Source organism: Podarcis liolepis (genome assembly GCF_965112155.1).
Source record: "Podarcis liolepis genome assembly, chromosome: 7".
NCBI lineage: Eukaryota > Metazoa > Chordata > Lepidosauria > Squamata > Lacertidae > Podarcis > Podarcis liolepis.
Genome location: NC_139561.1, coordinates 65,435,413 through 65,456,680, shown reverse-complemented (window position 1 = coordinate 65,456,680; position 21,268 = coordinate 65,435,413). Strand labels below are relative to the sequence as shown.

The 21,268-nt window shown below is 47.6% G+C and overlaps 1 protein-coding gene across 1 annotated transcript in view; it reads left to right on the top strand.

The window, feature by feature from the left end:
* Window positions 1-21,268, top strand: part of RUNX3 (RUNX family transcription factor 3) — a 137,741-nt gene that overhangs the window by 56,593 nt on the left and 59,880 nt on the right. Inside the window, exon 5 of the mRNA XM_083511985.1 lies at window positions 9,717-9,961. Coding sequence (XP_083368111.1) covers window positions 9,717-9,961 — 245 coding nt within the window. The remainder of the gene's footprint in view (window positions 1-9,716; window positions 9,962-21,268) is intronic.

Here is a 21,268-nt window from a genome sequence, read left to right as displayed (position 1 = left end):
CCTCCCCACAAGGACCCCACATCCACCCCACATCCTCCCCAAATCCCCAAATCTGCTCTGGGGGGCTGGGAAAAAAACCCAGAACAGATTTAGGGCACAGGGGTGGGGGAGTTCCATTGTACAAGCAGAAATCCTTATGATGACAGAAAGCATTACTTAGTGCTATCTTGACTATAAGCCCATAAAATTACCCAGAAAACACAGATAATATCTTCATTTTGTTAAAAACAACACAAAAACAAATATGCATAAAATAATTATGGACGAAACACAGATAAAATCAGCAAAACTTTGAGAAAAGCGTATTCATAGCTTATCTGTATGTCTGGGAAGGCTTAGTGAAATGAAGAAATACAGCAGGCATGTTGTTAAAAGATAAGATGTCTCTTTTAACAAAATGATGTTGAAAGCAGTTGTTAAGGAAGGGGGTTGAGCAAGGTGTGGAGGGGGGGGGAGCCATCCTTTTACGCTGCATCGGTTCACCGGCTGTGGTTTGTCAAGGAGAGGAAGACATTTTTCTCCCACAGAGCTAATAGCTCTCGAGGAAGCATGTGACTCAAGAGCAGAAGCAGAGCCTGCTGGATCAGTAGCCCGTCTAGTCCAGCATCCTGTTCTTACAGATGCCAGCCAGATGCCTCTGGAAAGCCCACAAGCAGAACCTGAGTGCAGCAGCACTCTCCCCACATGTTCTTCCTAGCAACTCACATTCAGAGGCACACACGACCCCTGACAGTGGAGGTGGAACATCAAGGTGAGTAGCCTTTGAGAGCCATACAGTGGCAGCAAGCAGTCAGTGGACAAGGGGGATTAGGCTATTCCTCTAAACCAGCCTTTGTCAACCTGTGGGTCCCCAGATGTTGTTGGACTACAACTCCCATCATCCCTAGCTAGCAAGGCCAGAGCTCAGGGATGATGGGAGTTGTAGTGGAACAACATCTGGGAACCCACAGGTTGAGAACCGCTGCTCTAAACGCTCCAGGTAAAGCCTAGCGCCTCCTTCCCAAAGCCTGGCAAGCTTCTGCCCGGCTTAGGGAGAGAAGTGCGATGCTCACACAATTCACCCCACCCCCATTACCTTTACAAGTTGGCACCTCTGACCCTAACTGTTCCCCTCCACAAAATTTCACCACACACCAGGGTAGCAATATCCTCTGTGAATTTGGCCCAGTCCTATTTTAACCACTGTGTTTTGTGGAAATGAATCCCACAACTGTGTTTTGTGTGAAGAAGCACTCAGCTTCATTGCATGTCCCTATGTTATGAGGGAGAGAGAAAAACTTCCGCCCATCCACTTTTTCCACACATCATTTTATGGTCTTCTATCACGTCCCTTCCTTAGTCACCTTTTTTTCTAATCTGAAAAGTCCCAAATGTTCTAACCTTTCCTGGGGCAGCGGCACCAGGGGGAAAGGTTTAGACACCTGCACTGTGGTTCCAGTCTGAATTGCCCCCCACCGCAGAGGTATGATCACACATCTCCAGCTTTGCACCTACTTTGACCCTTAGAATCAGGGAGAAACCTGACACAGACTGGCAGTGAAAAAAGCAAAACACCCACAGTTACCAGTTGGCCCATGAATGGAACTTAATTGTTTCATTCAATAAAAAGATTAGGAGATCGTAGCCAGATATACTTCAAATTTGTGCCAATTATGCTGAGCTTTATTCGTTGGAAAATAAATTAGATCTGACAGCAGTTTCCCCATATTTTAGCTGCACTTTTCTCTAAAGTGGAGGGCTGACACTTTGGTAAAAATCCAGTGACTCTGTTCCTAAATTGGGCAGAGTCAGAGATTAAGAATATGGTGCAAAGGAAACTATTTGAGAAGCTGACCTTTCCAGCTCCACTGATGAACTAAGCGAGTGGACGATTTCAAGGTACTTTAAAAAAACAACCAGCAATTGCAAAAATTGAACAGGAATAATGTGTGTGTGTGTGTGTGTGTGTGTGTGTGTGTGTGTGTGTGTGTAATATTTTAGCCTGATGAAAAGATTTGGCATACATTTTCTTTACAATAATCCTGTAAGGCAGTTCAGTGTTGTTATCCCTGTGTTACAGATGTCAGGTTGAAGCCACTTAGCCAGTTTATGGGAGAGGCGAGTTTTGAGCTGGAGACCTCCCCAATTTACAGCTCAGCCTCTCCGCCACTGTGCTACACTCACTCTGATCTGGAAAGACCAGACAAAGTCTTTTTTGTAACTTTGGAAAATCCAGTAGAAAAGCATTAGGGGGAAGAGGGGTGCCAGCTTAATGCTTTTTCACTGTATACTTGGTGGGAGGTAAACTGGCTGTGGGTTCTGAAAACCTCCACTGGCAGTCAGGTTTTGATTTGAATACCCATGGGATTGTTGTAGTAGCTAACAGCTTGAAGGAGAAACATCAGCCTGGAAAGATGTGGCTAAAGCGCCTACTAGTGGCCAAAAACTAAAACATCGCATAGGATTGATTTCTGGCGGATAATATTATATTTATTAACCCTACAGCGTCTGGATAAACGTGCCCTTCTGCCCAAAATTCTGACAGCTTAACAACTTTTTTTTTTGTAATTAAGATTAAAATAAGAGGCACACTCCATTCTTACAATAGAAAAGGTTTACATGTAGAGTTTGTGTTTTCCACCCTTAGTGGAACACACCTGTTATGTTCCTGGAGTAGAGTCATAGAATTTTAGAGCAGGAAAGGGATCTTCTGCATCATTTAGTCCACACCCACCCATACTTAATGAAGAATCTAAGCATGCCTGCTCAGTGGAAAGGATAATTCTACGAGTGTGATCAGAGTGGTTCATTTTGTTATTATTGCTTAGAGCCTAGCCTACATCAGTGGAGGCTGGTCCCAGGGCAAATGAGGCACTGCCCCACCAACCTCACTCAGCCCCCATCCTCCTGTTTCCCCTCCTATAAGCTGCCATCTTCTGCCCCCTCCCTAGTCACACTTCTGCCCTTGTAGAACTCAGCAGGGAAGCAGATGGGGACCAAACTAGGATTTGTTTCTGTTGGCTCTGGCTCCATCTGCTGTTGGGGTTCCCTGTCTTCCCTCTCATACCCAATGGGCACCAGCCCACCAACCACTGCCCTTCATCAGCGCCTCAGAACAACCCTCTGAGATCGGTTAGGCTGGGAGAGAATGACTGGCTCGAGGTCACAGAGTGAGCTTCGTGGCGCATGGGGATTTGAGCACCTGGGTCTCCCCGGTCCTAATCCAGCACTATCGTCGCTGTGCATCCTGGCTCTCGGGATGCCACACTTTCTGAATGATCCAAAGTCAGTGCCTTGAACCAGTCTGGACGCTTGTGGTGGGTCGATTCTGAAACGTCCAAGTTTGGGGTGGTGGGGGGCACATCTCACACGTAGCAGCTACTGCAGATAATACCTCCTGGTTTTAAATCCCCATTTATAAAAGCAACTTGAGCCATTTTTAAAGCAAGGGTTGGGGTTTGTTTTTTCCCCCTCCAAGGAGACAAGTAAATACACAAACACACAGAATTCCTGAGCAGAGTCTGTGGATCGCTTACAGTCGATTCCTTCGCTGGATGTTCATTCATTGCCTGGAGAAAGAGAGAAAAAGCTCTCCAGTTAGTTTTGCCTTTTAAACATATTCAGTCGCGGTGGAAACGGTCAAATCTCTGAAACAAAGAAAGCAGTAACCTCGGCAGAAGTAGCCAAGAGATTCCAAACACAAACCTCGAGCTTTTCACCTAAAAAGGGAAGGATTTACAGTCCAAGCCGGAGAACCGCTCAAGAGTCAAACTAAGGAACCAGGAGAGAAGAGGGGGGTTTCTTTTTCGCTGTTGCTGTTTTGGATTTTCGCCTCCTAATATCCCTTAAACATTTCCAGGATCTTTTTCCGAGAATGGGCTGGTTTTAGGCTCCTTCTCCCACCCAGTGCACAGCTGGATCCTAAGCACGCTTACTGGCAAGGAAGCCCCACAGACATAAATGGGTTTCCAAATAAATGTGGGACTTTCTCCCAAGCCTCTATTATTTCTTGATAAAATATAGCCCTGCACTTAGGCGCAAGCCACAACCCAAACTACTTCTGAGTAACCATATTAGGATCGGGCTGCTTCTCTCCTCAGACCTCTTTAGGGAGTAAGCCTACCGAAGTCTGTCGGGTTTACACCGCCGAGTAAACACGCGTGGCCCAAACGCTCCTGGACGCGGGTCAGCGCCATGCCTTTCAGGCGCAATTCCAGTCAACTGCCAGCACTTTCGCAAACCGATCCCTGTATTCATATTTACTCGGAAGTAAATCCTAACGGATTTCAGTGGCAGCGGCTTCCCAGGGTAGTGTATCTATATTGGGATGCGGCTTTCAACTCTGATGCATCCCTTGCGGTGGGAAAAGCTGGATATTAAACTTGAATCCATTGACTTTTTAAAATGCACGAATAAAAACATGCTGATTTCTCAGCTGAATCAGGCGCCTTCTTTAAAAGGCCTCCAACTAATGCACAATCGAGTATTTTAAAACTATAAATGTGCGCGCGCTGTGTGTCATAAAATACACGACTTGTCTCTCTCTCCGCGGATTCATTTCATATGAGATTTTTTTATGCACAAGGTATAATCAAATGCACTGAAAATGCCTTTCCTCAAATCCTTAAAAAGCAAGGAAGCTCAAACGGGCATGGAGTAAGACCCGGGGGTCCTGCCTAGGCGCAGCTGCTCCGTAAATCCCACTGCGTCGGGTGAGGCTGCCTTCAGGTACCTGAGACCCGAGACGCCAACCATGCGGAAGCCCGAGGGATTTATTTCTGGATGAACACGCTGAGGATGGCGTCGTGATACAAACAAATAACGCGGGTCTGTCTAAATGCTCGCTGATCCGCCTTAAAATTTCCATATAGGTCTTGTAAAAAACGGCAGAACTGTAAAAGGAAATTTTCCTGTTTTGTTTTGCCTTCTGAGAAACACTTTCCCATTAGGCGTGTTTACTCGGGAGTAAGTTCCACTTGTTTCAGTCATGAGGTTTACCAAGGTGAACGGCTTTAAAAAGATAACCAAGTCAGCGGTGGGATGGAATCGGGTGAAAGACGATGGCCACGATCCAGCCATAGTAAAGTACTTTTCAGGCTGTCCTTGATAAACCTTTTTATTTGGATTCAAAGCGAATCCGACTGAAATGACAAGAGGATTACTTCGAAGTAAAGGTCGGTAGAATCGGATTGTAGGTCCCTTCTGTTTCAATAGAAGCTGCGTAAGTGGGGACAAGTTTCATTTGATGGCACTGAGATATACTTCCGAGTAAACATGCATAGGAGCAAAGAGGCAGGGGGTGGCATCTATTCCATCATGCAATCTGACCCTACGCCTCTACTCGAATTTGAGACCTGTTGATTTCTATAGAACCGACGTAACTCCTCCCAGAAAAGGTCTTAAAAAGAGCTTCCTTTATTTGGATCGGGCCCATTCATTTTCTATCTGCTTCGGGGGCGAAGTCGACAAATTAACTCAAATGACGTATCAGCAAACTCCTGAAAGTATTTGTACTACCATTCTCCCCAATACATTTTGGCTCCGAGTTTAAGTAAAACCAAAGCCAGACCCAAATTTCCCCACATTAATCGCGTCCTCTTTTCTTCGTTCTTCCAATGGCAAGATATACATCACACGAAGACCGCCCCCCCCCCTTTAGAACGGTCCTGGAGTTCCATTTCATTTTCATACCAATCCTTGAGTGAGTAAGCGTTCTCATCCGCCAATACGTGCTTTGGATCCGGATCCGTTGTCTAATCACTTTCAAACCAGGATTTGTCTCTGCCTGTTCTTTTTGTCCCCTATTCTGCAGTCCCTACACAGGAATCCTGAGCATCAACTTGTCTTTTTTTAAAAGAGAGAAAATATTTAGAAATCGATACGTTAAATCAATTATTATGGCTCGATTTGCAAGCGACTCCAGCCTTCTGGGTTTTAGAGACTAAAATATCCATGGGTCTTTTCAGATGGCCCGTTTCCGCATCTGTGTTGATAGTGCATTGTGTGTTTAATAAATAAATGAGCATGATGGTGGTGTTAGGGATTAAGATTAAGGTTAAGGTTAGTTAGGTATTGCATTGATCCGAATTCCTCGGAAGAAACCGGTTGGTGTGCAGCATAAATCAACGGGCGAGTTTGCAGCAATTCGCTTGCTGAGCCGGAAGAGGGAAGGGGGAGAGTCTGGAGAAAAGCTGAGGTCCTTGTGGCTAAAAACTAACCAGCCACGGTTGGCTGAAAGAGTTGGTGCAGGGAATCCCAAATGGGGAGGGGCGCTGGTGCTCTCAGGTTCTGCCCGATTGCTTCTCAGAGGTGGAGGACCAAACTGAGAACAAGATGCCAGACTAGGTGGGCCTTTGGTCTGATCCAGCAGGGCTCTTCTTATGTTCTCGTGTAAAGAAAAGCGAGCTTTCGCTCTTAAATTGTTGCTTGTTGGCGGTACCCTGATTCAATAACACCGGTCACCGCTCAACTGACACTGCTTAACATTTCATTCTCATCCGTAAAACGAAGATGACGCCTAAACGGATGCTGTGCATATGATTCCCGCCGCCCCCCCCCCTGTTACTCTTGATACCCTCCCTTCTATTGCCTTCTCCTCTGTCAAGAAATAAAATTCACTGTATATCCCTCGGGGCATGTTACTGTTCTACCGTTGCGCAAAGGGCCGCGTAATTGTGTTTCATTAGCGCTATCGTCGCTCCCGCTGCTGCGGTTTTTCCAACTGAGTCGTGGAGAGCACGCTTCGTAAGCAGAACGCCCCGGGGTCAAGCCAGGCATCTCCAAATACCGCCTGCAGACATGCCACATAGACCCACGTCTGAAATCCTGGACAGAGATGCTGCCAGTCGCGAATAGGCACGACTGAGCTGCAGGAGGCCAATGTAAAGCAGCTTCCGAATAGAGAGACTTTGCGGGCGGGTTGCGGGAAAAGGTCTCTGCAAGCCCGGTGCCAAAGCGCATCCTTTTTGCTTGCGAAAGGTCTCCAGTTCAGTTTTGAACCAGAGCTTCTGCCAAGCGGAAGAGGCGCTACTGAGCTGGATGGCAGCTGCCTATGGAAGAGGTTTGCAGGCTCTCTATGGGCTGCGGTTCAGTGGTTAGAGCACACCTTTGTTCGAGAAAGATCCCAAGTTGAGTCCCCCAGCAACGGGGCGCAATTGCTAGGGAGCCAGATCAGAAATGGACCGCGTGGCACTTAGAAAGAGACCAGTGGCCAAGCTTGTGGCTGTTCTCTTTCTTCGCTTCTTCACTATCCTAAGGTGGGGTGAAAGCCACAGGGTTGCAGGGCTCTAAAGGGGAGAAGACAAAACCCTGGAGGAGCCGAAATCTGTCAACAACAGCCATTGGCTAGGACAGTCACAAAGAGAACCTCCATGGTTAACATAGCACGGGAGGGAGGGAGAGGCTGTAGCCCTTGTGGGCTTCCTGGCTGGCCCCTGTGAGTGACTGAACATAGGACTACGACATGGATCTAACAAGATTCTTATGAACACACACACACGTGTTAGAAAGGCTTTGGTTCTGAAGTGGCTATAAATTGGGCTTTGTGGATTGACACTGAAAAACCCGCTACACTGATGTTCTCTCCTGCCTTGTGGTATATTTATAATTTTCCATTTCTTAACACCCGAGGCCAGCATTTCCCATCCCCAGACCGCTGCCGGCGGAGATCACACGCTCGGGGGTGGGTGAAAGTAGCCTCCGAAAGTGACCCTCCCTCCATCGGATTTGGCAGTATGCGGTTGCCTTGTAGTTATTATTATTATTATTTCCTTAAAGGTGGGTGAGAAATGCAACTAGGCTCTCAGCTCCTCCCCACGCCCCCCCCCCCCGGTTTGTAAAGATGTTTATTTTAGATTAAGAGTCAGCTCCGTGGGTTTCCAGTCCTTCGCGCCCCCCCCGCCCCGCCCCCGGTCAAGGACTCACCGGCTTCTTGTGCGTGGAAGGCAGGGGCACTTGCTTGCAGAGAGCAATGCGGTGAGGTTGCAGGTCTGAAGCCTTGGAGAGGAAAACAGAAGAATAAACCGCGTTAAAGCCATAATGGTCACACGATGCAATCTCGGGCGCACTTACTCGGGTGTAGACCCAATTTAACTCAGTGGGCTAACATCTTAGTTAAATAAACAGGTTGAAGGCTGTGCATTAAATCGAATTAGCTGGATTTAATTTGTATTTGGAAGATCAGTGCAGAATAAGAGCCTGACAGGTTCTAGACTGAGGTCGCCGCGATACTATATGCATTTATTTGCATATTAAACGCGGTGTAATTCTCTGAGGTGAAAGCACACAATTCGATCTTTATTGACAAATCCCATGCAGTCCGTCCGGGATTCTTCCCAAGTTAGTGTGTATAAGATTTCAGCTTTATTTGGAACGGACACTCTCAGCAACCAGACGTCTCGATAGGACTTTGAGCAACTCTGGAGGTTTGGTTTTGTTGCTTAGGGTGGGCTGACCCATTCATCGCCTACCTAAAATTAGTTACCAACCCTTTGAATTACGTCGCCTTAAATTCTTTTGGTTTTTCTTTTTATTCGGTCTGAAAATCAGATCACCTTTGAGGCTGCAAATAATATAAAAGAAATCACATTTGTTCCGACCGAATAAAGTTTGGGGAGAAAAATCCAAACAAACCGAGACCGAGTCCCCACGTGTTCTCTTCCTTTGAAAAGAGAGCAGGCGGGGCTGCTATGCGAGCGGCGTGGCTTCGCCAGGGCCCGCCTCCTTCCTGCCGCGCCCTCTTCCTCTGTCATTTTCTCAGGCTTGGCCTTCCCCCGGTTTTCTGATTGGCTGTCCCCGCTGCCATTCCACCACGCTTCGTCCCTCCCCCTCCCGCGCCAGCCTCTGAGTAAATAAAGTAAAAAACCCCGCTGTAACCGCTGACAGTTTTTGACTGCTTTCAGAAGCGCAAAGAGGAGTTTGGAAAGAGCAGGCAGTGGGTGGAGATGATCTAGGGTTACACGCGACTGCCAGGCGCAGCAGGAAATGGATGCAGAATAACGATCCTTGAAAAGGGAAACAACCTGTTGAGGTTCTTTCGCCAGCGCGCAATTGACAGTGCAGGCGCGAAGCGGAGCGCAAGGGAGCGCGGGCCCTTCCGCTGCCTTTGGGCGCTCGGCAAAGCCTCGCTGCGGCGCTCGATGCGAAGTTTATTTTGTCTGATCCCAGTTTGTTTTGACTGGAGGGAAGAGGCCGCAAACAGGGAGCTGGACGCCGAGTCGCGCGCTCCAGTCGCGGGGCAGGAGGAGCCAGCTTGTTTTTGCGCCGAGAGAGACTCCCTGGCTGCTCCTCTGGCCGCCCACGGGTAGCTTTGCCGTCCGTCCGCCGGGGCGCACCGAGATCCGGGCTGCGCTTTAGGACTTGCGCGGGAGGGGAGGGCGGCGGCGGAGGCAGAGGCAGCATCCGGATCGGATTTCTCGACCCTGGGGGAAGCTTCCGAGAGGGCGCTTTCGCTCGCCGCCTGCCAGGCGAGACCAGGAGGAAGGAGCCCCTTGGCGAAAGTTGCGCCTCGTCCGCTGAGCGGCGTCCGTCGGCCCTGGGGGCGCCCAGCGTGGGCTCGCGGTGGCCGAGCGGCTGGGGCCGTAACCCCGCCGGGGAGCGGGCAGCCGCCGTGCGCTCTTGGGCACCTGGCCGCGGGCGCCCCGCTCCGCAGCCGCGCGCGCCTCCCTCGCCTCTCGGCTGCTGCGGCCTCCTCGCCCCGGCCCCCCTAACGCCCGCTGTTGTGATGCGTATTCCCGTAGACCCCAGCACCAGCAGGCGCTTCACACCTCCCTCCACGGCCTTCCCCTGCGGCAAGATGGGCGAGAACAGCGGCGCCATCAACGCGCCGGCCCCGGGAAGTCGCAGCCGGCCGGAGGCGCGCTCCGTGGTGGATGTCCTGGCCGATCACCCCGGCGAGCTCGTGAGGACCGACAGCCCCAACTTCTTGTGCTCCGTCCTGCCTTCGCACTGGAGGTGCAACAAGACGCTCCCCGTGGCCTTCAAGGTAAGCCGAGGGAAAGCGAGGGCGCTGGGGAGGGGAGAAGGGGGGGGGTAGAGAAAGGGAAGATAGACGTGGAGATGGAGAGGGGCGGGTGGGAGAGAGGCGCGCAGATGTTTCCTGCCCAGCCAGCTTCCCAAGCGCCCAGGAGAACTAGTGGTTTAACGGAAAAAAGGGCAACGGGAGAGGAGGGGAGGGGAGAAGGAGGGAGGGTGGGTGGGGGAGCGGAAACTTTCCCCCTTGGCGAAGTCACCCTCGTGTTGCCCCCTTAGTGTGCAAGGCGCTGTACAGACGCGTCTCCCAAACCAGAGAGTGCCCCGACCAGCCAATTCTGGGAGCGCGAGTGCTCTTTAGTCGTGAAACCGCAACCCTCGCCAGAGCCCGCAGTTTAAAGCGTCGGTTCTGCTTCTTGGGAGCTAAGCCCCATTGAACGCAGACAGACTAACTTCTGTGGAGCGAGGCATAGGATCGCATTGCTATAAATGCCTCCGAATACCTCCGCAGTCGGCTCGGCTGGGAGTCCAGGCTCATGGGTCTCATAGGCTCTCCACCGTCCGGTTGCAATTCTGTTGCTCGCTTACCTGACAGTTAACCCCATTGAATTCAATGGCATTTTACTTCGGAGCAGGGGTGGATGGGATTGCACTGTGAAGGCCTCAGCCTAAGGCTGCAAAACCGAAACACACTTGACTAGGAAGCCTGTTCTATGGAACACAGGGGGACTTGTTTCCGAGTAAACGTGGTCCGGTGTAAACGACCACAGTTACTTGTGTTGGGCAAGAGAATCCGGGTGATTTAGGGGTCAAGCAAAAGGCGGCGAAGCTTTTAGCTGAGACAGACCATTGGTCCATCTAGTTCAGCACTGTTTGCACGGACTGGCAGCGGTTCTCCGCTGTCTCAGACACTGACCTGTCCCAGCTCTACGTGAAGTTTCCAGGGATGGAACATGGAACGCTCTGCCACTGAGCTGGGCCCTTCCCCATGTGTCAAATGCCAAATCTTATTTATATCCAAAGGCCTTCCCCCTAATCTTCACCTACTTCTCCATACTCACGCACAATCCGCTTTAAAGCACCTCCAAGAAGTGTCAATTGAATGCATTTAATTCCTTTTCTCTCGCCTCCTGCCTACGCTCCAGGCGGCTTCCAATGTAAGAAAATACAATGCAAACTGGGTACGGAGATATAGATCACTGTGTTGGTTGTTGTTGTTTTTTAAAAAAGAAACTTTTAAAAACCCAGATCAGTAATAGTAAAGATTCTAGTTCCCGAAATCATTGGCTTTTAAAATCGGAGCTGAGTGCCGTTGTGCCTTGTGCATATTACAGCTCCCCCTCCCAGTTCCAAATAATGTATCCCCATCCTTTCAACCGCAGCCTACTAGAAATCGGGCAAGCAACGTCCTTAAAGGCAGGCTCCTCGCACAGTGGATTTGACCCCAGCGTCACTTCTGCATTTTGGATGTAAAGGAGGATGGCTCTCCCTCGCGGTTTTTTGAATATGATAGGGAACGGAGGACGAAATAGCCCCTTTAAAGAATTAAATGAAATCAACCTAAACTCCTTTTTCTAGCCGGACTGGGTGGCCCATTCGAATTCAAGAGTAGGGTGTGGGCTAAGCCTTATCCCCAAACCTGGGTGATCATACCTGCTTCGCTCTAAATATGATCGGCCGTAACCTTGGGCGCATTTTCTTAACCAAGAAAAATGTTGCTGTGGTCGCGACGGCTTGCAAACCCCAAGGCACCGTAGTTAAGTAGAAGTAGTAGTGGTGGTAGCAACCGCCACAGCCACCGGCTCTCTAGGGAAGAAACCCTGCTATCCTATTCACACACCCCAAGAGCTCTCTTCCCCCCTACTAATTAGTATACCCCGCAAAAACCAGTGATCCCTCCAGATCGTCGGAGGGGCTTCCACTGAAGTCCGCCGGATCCCATTGCTTGCTTAATGGAACTTCCGAGGAAATGTTGGGCTGCGCAGCTTCAGTCAGAAATGTTGCTTTGCTCTCTAGAGACTATTCGAAGGCTGCTGCCCTTCCCCAATTCACCTCAGTTCTCGTTTTTGCTATTTAAAAATGGCAGGGGTTGCTGTTCTGCAATCCTCAGGCCAGAGCAGCCCCATTTTACTCCAGGCAACTTTTTGAAGAAGGCGAGGTGCCCGGGGGAGTCGGCGTTTGGTTTGTCTTAAGGTTCTGGGCCTCGTGGGCGCCGGCATCTGTATTGCTTAAAATACCAGGCTCTGTAGTTTGGCAGAGTTGAAGCCCTGATTACTGTATTTAGATAGATTGCCATTAGATAAGTTAGAAGAGTTATTATGTGCATGCGCGCGCACAACGCAATATTTTGCCTGGCATCACGTCCCAAGCACACCCGAGGTATTTGGAACTAAATTTAATCGAAATCAGCGGCACAGCTTCTGAGCAAATTGCAGGTTAATAATGACTTTAGGTATCTCCTTAACATACTTTTGACTCCTTTGCCTTAAGGGTGTATGGAGTATTTTAAACGGGTGGGCACTCTCCTCCTTCACGGTGCCTGCCTGCATAGTTATAAAAAACCAGGGTTCAAATCCCTCTGCCCCTTCCTCCTTATGTCTGCTTTTCGGGGTTGTGTTCTCCTGGGGCAAAGACCTGCTCAGCTGCAAAGCCCCCGCGTACTTGGAAGGCGCCAGCGTGAATCATCGTTGAAACGGATCCGATGTGGTTTAAAGGCTGCTTGTCTCCTAAGCCCTCTTTTACTAGGGAGCAAGTCATGCTGGGTTCTTGCTCGTCAGCAAACTTGTCGGTGCCCCCCGGTGTATAAGCCCCCTTGGAGCCTGCTCGGGGCTTAGCAGGTTTCTGGACAGGAGCCCTGAAAACCACAGGGGCCTCTTCGTCCCTTTGGAAGACTCACTGCTTCCAGCTTGGTGGGTCCCAGGATCACACACCCCGCTGCCTAAACCTCTTTCTGTGTCCCAGCTTTTCATTCCACCCAGTAATGAAGCTGGCCTACATTGTGCGCACCCCCCCCCCCTCCTGGGACTTTGAGTGATGCGCTTATTTTTAATTTTTAAAAAGCAACATTTCCTCAGCGTTGTTTTGCCCCCAGGCTCCCAGCCTCTTCTCTGATTGTTCCCTTCAGTTAGTAGCGACGATCAGGAAACTTTGAAGTTTAAAAGGAGTTTAGGCTAATTAACTAACTGGGGTTTAAAAAACAAAAAAACAAAGGAGGAGGAAGATGTAATCTTCAAGGAAAAAGCAGAGCAACCCAACGGTATCTGATCAATCCTGTTTCCCTTTCCCCTTCCTCTTATCTTTCTTAATAAGCGTTTGCTCCGCTGCTGATCTCGCCACAGCTATTTTAATTCTTTCTTAATTTAATCCCTTGCCTCTCAAAGGGTTACAAAAATCACCACTCTTTTTTGATCTGCCATTGAGCTTGTACGTTTTGTTCTAGGGGCGTTTATTTCCCAGTAAGCCTCCGCTGGATCTCAACTCCATTGCCAAGGCCTCGATCGCCTGAGGTCTAGATCCTTTTCTGTCTTCTTTTCTTTTTGTTTTCAGGTTTATGCCCAGCTAGATGTATGGGATGATGATGATGATTATGATGATTATACTACAAGATCCTTTTACACGGGCGTTTATAAAAGTTTAGCAAAACTAACCTCAATACTTTCAAGTAATTGAATTCCTGGTGGGTTGTCAGATGAATTGTGGTTATTATTTACATCAGTGCAAATGGTGTGCAGAGTAACATGGTCCAGCTGTAGCGCGGAAGTTCTAGGTAGTTGTCCTACCTGATGGCCACAGAGAGATCTTTCCCCTTCCTCACTGTGTCACGTACATCTAAAGCGGTAACCATCGCCAGCAAATTGCATGGTTTAACCACGTACTGCGGGAGCAGACAATGCGGTGGCTTCCAGATGTTGGTGGACTACAGCTCCCATCAGCTGTAGCCAACATAGTCAATGGTCGGGAACGATGGGATTTGTAGTCCAACAGTACCCCAGATATTCCAGACATTAGCTGCATACTCACTATACAAGTAAAGTACCCCGAAAAGGATTCTGAGAACTGTAGTTTACCACTCACAGAGCTACATTTCCTAGCACTCTTAAGAAACTACAGTTGCTAGGATTCCTCTCTCTCACTCTGTGTGTGTGTGTGCTTCAAATATAAGGGATGCATGCAGCCAAGCGCGCACCCTCTCTCTCGCTCCCCCCAAGATTTTGCACAGCCTCCAAATCCAGCCGCAAGCGAAACTCTTCTAGGCTGCAGCCCCATTTCCCGGGAATAAGCCCCACTGCACCCACTGGGAGCTCCTTCTGCGCAGTCATGCCCATGCCCAGAGTGGTAGAGATTTCAGCACCTGCCGAAGGTTGGGATCCTGAACCCACGGCGAGTTGGTCCTTAACCGGACCTTGCTCGCGCTGGGTCTCAGGCGCGTGCCAGGTTACCTGCAGCGACGCTGACACCCCCAAGTCGGCAGGCACCGTGGATTCTTGCCCAAGGACCATAACTCCGCGGCCTTTAACTTTCGAGTAAGCCCGTGTTGTTCGGGGCTTGCTGATGCACTACCCGCCCCCATGGAAAGCAATGCTTCGACAGTGCGCTATCCCCTTATTAGTATTATCCGGAGGCACTGAGAACCTGAAAAGTGTTCCTGTTTGGCTAAATTTTGACAACGTGTTTGGGGGCAAGGGTGACAACGAGGAGGGGGAGAGGCTGGGAATTGCAGAGAAGCGTGAACGGCAGAAAGAAGCAAAGGAGAGAAATAGATTTTGTTTAAAAGAAGAGCGCGCACGCAAATGAGAGGCGCGTTAGTAAGATATCTGTCATCGCTTAAGGAAATTAACAAACCACAACAATTTAACGTCTCCTCCGATTGTGGATTTGTGATCAGACAAAGAAAGGAAAACCCGGTCGAAATGAAAGTACAGTAGATCTCTGCACATGTTTCAGCACTAAACTGTAGGATGGAAATCGGAATGCTGGAGGAGTTAAGAAGAGAACTTTTAAAGCTCTGGGCGCCTGGGGGTTGGGAGAGCGCCCCATTGAATTCAGTGGGTTCCCTTTCCCCAAATTATTCATCGGAGCATAGGAGGCAGCGTTCCTCTGCACAGGCTTATAACATGGGGGATCACAGCGGAAGTTCATTTCTGTGGACCTAAGACTGAGCTGCAACTTTGCAGATTCTCGGTTAGCCTGACCTTACCCAAGATTTTAACCCATTCGCACCGAGCGGACATGAATTTCCCAGGGAAACTACGTCGAATCGGGGCAACCTCCGCGTGTTCTTGTTGTTATTATTTTTTTAAAAAGAAACATCGACAAAGAAATAAAACTGAAAGCAAACCCTCGAACCCTGCTCTGCCCGCGCGCAGTGGCCGTGGAAAGGCGAGAGATTTGCTTGGCATCCTTTGCAGGCTAAATTATTAGTCCCATATAATGGAGGCCGTCGTGTGAATTCACGGTGCAAGTAAATTATTTGAAATACTGCATATTGCAGTTAAAAGAAACGTGAGATGTCTGTGCTCCAGGATTCTCTTCTGAGGCTGTCAACTGTTCCCATTTTTTCAGTTTTGGGAAAACGGATCTCCACGTGGATGAGGAATGCACTGGAGGAAAGGGCGTTGTCTGTCTTATTTGATCTCATTTTCAGAAGAAGGGGGGCGGTGGCGGTGGAAAACCTCCGCTTGTTTGGAAGCATTTAATTTTATTTTCCAAGAGGGGCCTGTCATTCAACGTGTGAGACTTTGCTTCTGAGTAAATCCTCCTCTTCGAACCGGGCTGCAACCCTTTCCCCGGCTTTCATGGGAGTAAGGCCCGTTGACTCGAATGGCAGTTACTTTTGAGTAAGCGGGCACAGGCTTGACCTCCACGATTTTGTTTGCTCCGAGGATACGCCATCCAAAGGCCGGGTTCCACCCAGATAGAAGAAACTGGTTTCTGGAGGGACACCCGCCCGCCCCCCGCCTCTCCTTGGGTGTACTCTTGTTAAAATGAATGGGGTTGTTTCCGATTCACACCCCTCCTCTTCCGAAACCAGAGGCAGGAGGCTCTCTCGAACAAAAAGGGCGACATCGATGATTAAATGCCCAAAAAGAAAAACACTTTAAGTGAAATTATCTCTATTGCAGCATCGCTTAATTAAAAGGGATATAATTATCATTTTCTCCCTGCCACCGACGCACGAAGGGAGGAGGACACACAGGAACCGTATTCTGAAATCTCGTCATCTGCGCGGGGGGGGGGGGGGAGCCGAGCAAAACAGGATGACTCGTTTCCAACTAAATGCTATTCAGAGTAGACCCATTGAAATTAATGGACCTAAGTTGGTCGTGCCCATTCAGTTTCAACAGCTGTACTGCGAGCAGGTCCAATGTTAGCTCTGTAACCCACTGATACCTTTTGAAAAGCCTCCAACCCCCTTTATAAAATTTTCGTTTTCATCCCCCCCCATGGGGGGGGGAGTTGTGGCTGTATTAGCCGTTTCTCATGTGCGTAGCCAGGATTTTTGTCAGGAGGGGGGCGGGACTTTTGCTTGGGGGGGGGCAGAACCGTCGTGATTGGTCAGTTAAGTATTTCTATTGTTTTACTTGATCTAGGGGGACAGCTGTCCATCCCTGCTCCCCCCGCCCCCCCCCCCGCCCCGCTACTCGCGCCCATGCTATTTATCCTGAAGTTTGGATCCGTAGAAGCTCTGAAACGCCGATGAGGCATTGGATGGCTCTTTTCAGGAAAGCAAAGGCCAAGATCCTATGCACACGTACTCGGGAGTAAGCCCCAGTGCACTCAAGGCGGGTTGCAGTACTTCTGAGTAAAGGTGCGCAGGATGCGGCCGCAGCCGAGCTTGCCACAATGTTCTGAAGTTTACCCAGTTCAAAAAATAAACACCGCCCCTTTCCCCCTTAAGTAAGATGAAAGCAAACTACCGTGTCTGTTAAAACCAGATTCAGTGGTGCATAGTGCAGATGAACTGATGGCGCATATAACCCAGCCTACACTGAAGCCCTTTGAGATGCCCAGCTGATCTAGTTGGGATTTCAAAGCGCTTCGCTGCGGTCGGATTCGTCAGCAGGGTCAACAACCAACACTGGCAAAAAAAGGAAAGAAAAATGGCAAGGCTGCGCGTTTCCGAGTTAAGCAGAGCGCTTCCTCAGGCGCCAGGTCGGAGACCTTTCATGTTGTTTATTGAGTGGGTGTTTTTTTTAATAATAATAATAATAATAATAATAATAATAATAATAATAATAATAATAATAAATTAATAATTAATAACAGGATTGAGACGTTCCTTCCCCGCAGATTAGCTAGGTTCTTTGCCAAACAGGTGTTAGTACAAAATAGCCTCCGGCCGGACTCTGCCCAATTACAACTGTAGCAAAACCCCAAAGCGCGCGTTGGGGAACCTAAGGTTCAAAATAGGCGCGGAGGAACTTTTCGCTGGTGTTTTGCGTTTCACATACACACCTCCAGTGCTGTTTACGGAGCCGTCCCACCCTTCTTCCAGAGAACGATCCTTACGTTATAGAGAGGAGGAATGCACTAGTCTCCTCTGGTTTAACGTTTCTGAATAATAATAATAATAATAATAATAATAATAATAATACCCTTCTCATCTGTGATTAATCTCTGTAAAGTTATCCAGGGATTCAACTCTGCCTGAATGCATCGCCTTCTGGTCTAGAAGCTCTTCCCCCAATCGATTTTTGTTTCAGACACTATTCTGGGTTGTAGAGGAAATGGACTCTGTACATGTTTAGGAATGCTTTCAAGACAGCTAAGAGGCCGGGTCCTGGCACAAATGGAAACCCTGCTTCTGATGAGGCAGGAAGGTGCAATCCTATCCTCTGTGTTTGTTCGGAAGAAAGTCCTTTTGAGTTTAATGGAACTTAGCCACCAATAAGTAAGGCAACAGAGGGTTGCAGCCTTAAAAGCTTAAAATGCCAATGTTTAAAAGAATAAAAGACATTTCCCTTCTTCCACTCCACAAGTCAAAAGTAGTGAACCCCTAAGTGCAAAATCATTCTCTTTAACAAAAAACAAAAAACACAAAACCCAGAACCTCTTGCAACACATAACCCAAACCCCCAGGGTAAAAAAAACCACACCACACACCCCCTTTTCTATTCCCTTAGAAATCCACCTAAGGATTTCATCCTAAAATAATTCCCTCTTTATATTTAAAAGCAACGACACTGGTAGTTCTTTTGATCTGTTAGGAATAAATCCATAGGGACAGTAAAAGAAGAGTAGCATATGGTTATTGTATTTGTATTTGTTAAAAACCCCCAATTAAAATGGTTTTTAAAAAGTCTACATTTTGGGCAGTATCAGGGCCATAGTAAAAGGAGTCCTATGACCTGCCAGATCTGCTGTATGCTCCCCCTCCTTCTCCCACACCACAGACGTTGCTAGGAACATAATAGGCTCAGGGGGGCACAGGTTGATGCAACAATTTTGCCTCTGGGTAAACTGAGGTCCTGAGTGACTGAGGTCTCAACAGCACTGTGCTTTGCAGCCACCCTATAAGAAAAGGAGATTGGAGGAGCAGGACACCCAGAACCCAGTGACAATGAGTTGGCAGCCCTGGGCCCCTCTGTAACAATGTCCCTGTCCTGCATAACCTTTCATTTAAAAATATGTTTCTATTCCCTTTTACTGTTAGAGTTACAAGGGGAAACATGCAGGGAGTATTCTACCCAGTCTGTGGCTCATTAAGAAAGAAACTTGCTCCCACCTTCTGATATTCTGGCCAATGATGTGTGCCAGAGCACTGGGATAATTCAAAATCACTAGGCAGACTCCCTCGTCCCAAAATTTCAGGCCATGGATCCCAGGCACAAGTCAAACTCTCTTCTTTTCCATTGATCTAAGTGTTGATTATTGTTACCTAACTGTGGTCAAAACAAAGTCCTATGTTTCCTATGTGGCTAAAATTAAGACAGGAAGCTCCTTGGGGCTTACATTTACGAAGCTTTGTGAAATGCTATTATATTAATGGTCTGATAAAAGATTAATAATAATTTATAACAATTGGCTTTGCCAGATCATCAGTCCTGTCTAGCTCAGTGTTATCTGCACTGATTGGCAGAGGTGTTCCAGGTTTTCAGACAGGGGTCTCTCCCAAACTTTCCAGGAGGTGCTGGGGTTTGAACCAGGGACCTTCTGCATACAAAGCTACAGCCCCTCCTCCAAAGTTTAACAATCGCTGCTAAGTTGGTCTTTATTCAGTCCAAGACTTTTAGACTGCACTCCTGTGCATCCTTGTTTGGCAGTAAGCCCCATCAAGCACAGTGGGATTTCATTCTGAGTTAAGCCTTTTATTTTATTAAATCTGTACATCACCTAGGATTACACTGTTTAAGCCCCATGGATTGCAAGGGTGGTGGTGATGAGGAGACATTTTTACCTCTCCCATTGTAATTGACGGAGCTTAATTTTGGCTGGACCAGATCCTTCCTTAATTAACTTAGACATGGTTAAATTCATTTGGCCTGTCCACAAATTACGAGTTCAGCTTACTATTTTGAGCCTATTTTGGCCCTTTTATGTTACTCTGCTAGGGAATGAAGAGCGACGTTGTCAAGAGTGGCCTTTGCTTCTAACAGGAAGCGATAGCTTTTGCATTTTAAACTGTAAGGACATGATCCAGAATGAAGTCAAATGCTTTTAAAGCACCATTGATTTCCACTGGAGAATTAAATACACTTTTCATTCTCTCCCACTGAAATCAATTGACTAGATCATGCCCCCCCCAAGTTATCTTCTACTTCATCCCACATTTTAATAAAATAACAGTGAAGATTTGATAATATGCAAATTTGTTTCCATTTTGAACCGCTCAGTAATAAATGCTGGAATTGGTCAACAGCCCAGGTGATAGCGAAATAGGTTATTGAACTTAAATGCCTTAATATTTATTGTTTATGTGGGTATACCTATATATGTTACAGCCTTGTTTTCCAAGTGTCCAAGAAATACTAAAATAATAGCACTTATTTCAGTTTCTAAAGGTTTATTCAGAAGTGACTCTGCTCTTTTGTAACATGATCGTATGCATGTTTTACCCAAAAGTACAGCCCTCTGAGTTCAATTTTATTTACTTCCTAGTTGCCAAATTCCAGTCTTTTTCCAGTCTCTTTCACTTTTGTATTTGTTTTTTTATAAACCCATTTTAGCCCATTTCCGCATTAATCCATTAAAAAAAACCCCTGTGTGAAAATTTTTATTTTAAGTATATAACTTTAAATATATTTTCTCTGGAAATACACATTGCTAAGCACATTTTCTCAAAAAATACCCATTTCTTAATAATAATAATAATAATAATAATAATAATAATAATAATAATAATACAGTAATAATATTTATATCCCGCCCTCCCCAGCCGAAGCCAAAGTATGCATTTCAAAATGTATTTTTCATATATCATTACACATTGCACTTATCAGTCAACTTTTTATATACGAAAGGTAGCTTAAAGAGACTTACAGAAAAATAGCACGTACAATTAAAACCAACATTAAACTGAAACAGATTAAAAGCTAAAAACACATGTATATTTGCATGGATGAATACCTCCTATGTAGAACATTTAGGAAGTACAAAAACTGGTAGACAACAAATTTCCTATCCACACATTAGCTTGGGAGGTATAGATCAGGCCAGTGCATACCAGGATTCACAGAGCTCAAATTCCTCAAGCATCCCAAGTGACGTGTGCACTGGATTGCAGCTTGAGACCCGTGGAAGAGAAATTCATTGGTCAAGTATATTCCCTATGTTAACTACTACATCTTTGCAGATGCCTGCATCATACATGCATACCATGGATTTTTTTTTGTCTCAGGGGCCAAAGCGTCTTGAAATGCCCCTCAGAGGTAGGGCAAGGAATTTTAAGGGCAAAGTTCTAGCTCTGCGGTACAGCATCTGCTTTGGATGCAGAAAGTCCTGGGTTCAACCCGCAGCATCCCAAGGTTAAAGGTAAAGGGACCCTTGACCATTAGGTCCAGTTGTGACCGACTCTGGAGTTGCTCATCTCGCTTTATTGGCCGAGGGAGCCGGCGTACAGCTTCCGGGTCATGTGGCTAGCATGACTAAGCCTCTTCTAGCAAACCAGAGCAGCACATGGAAACACTGTTTACCTTCTCGCCGAAGTAGTACCTATTTATCTACTTGCACTTTGACATTCTTTCGAACTGCTAGGTGGGCAGGAGCTGGGTCCAAACAACGGGAGCTTACCCCCTCATGGGGATTCGAACCACCAACCTTCTGATTGGCAAGTCCTAGGCTCTGTGGTTTAACCCACAGCGCCACCCGTGTCCCCATCCCA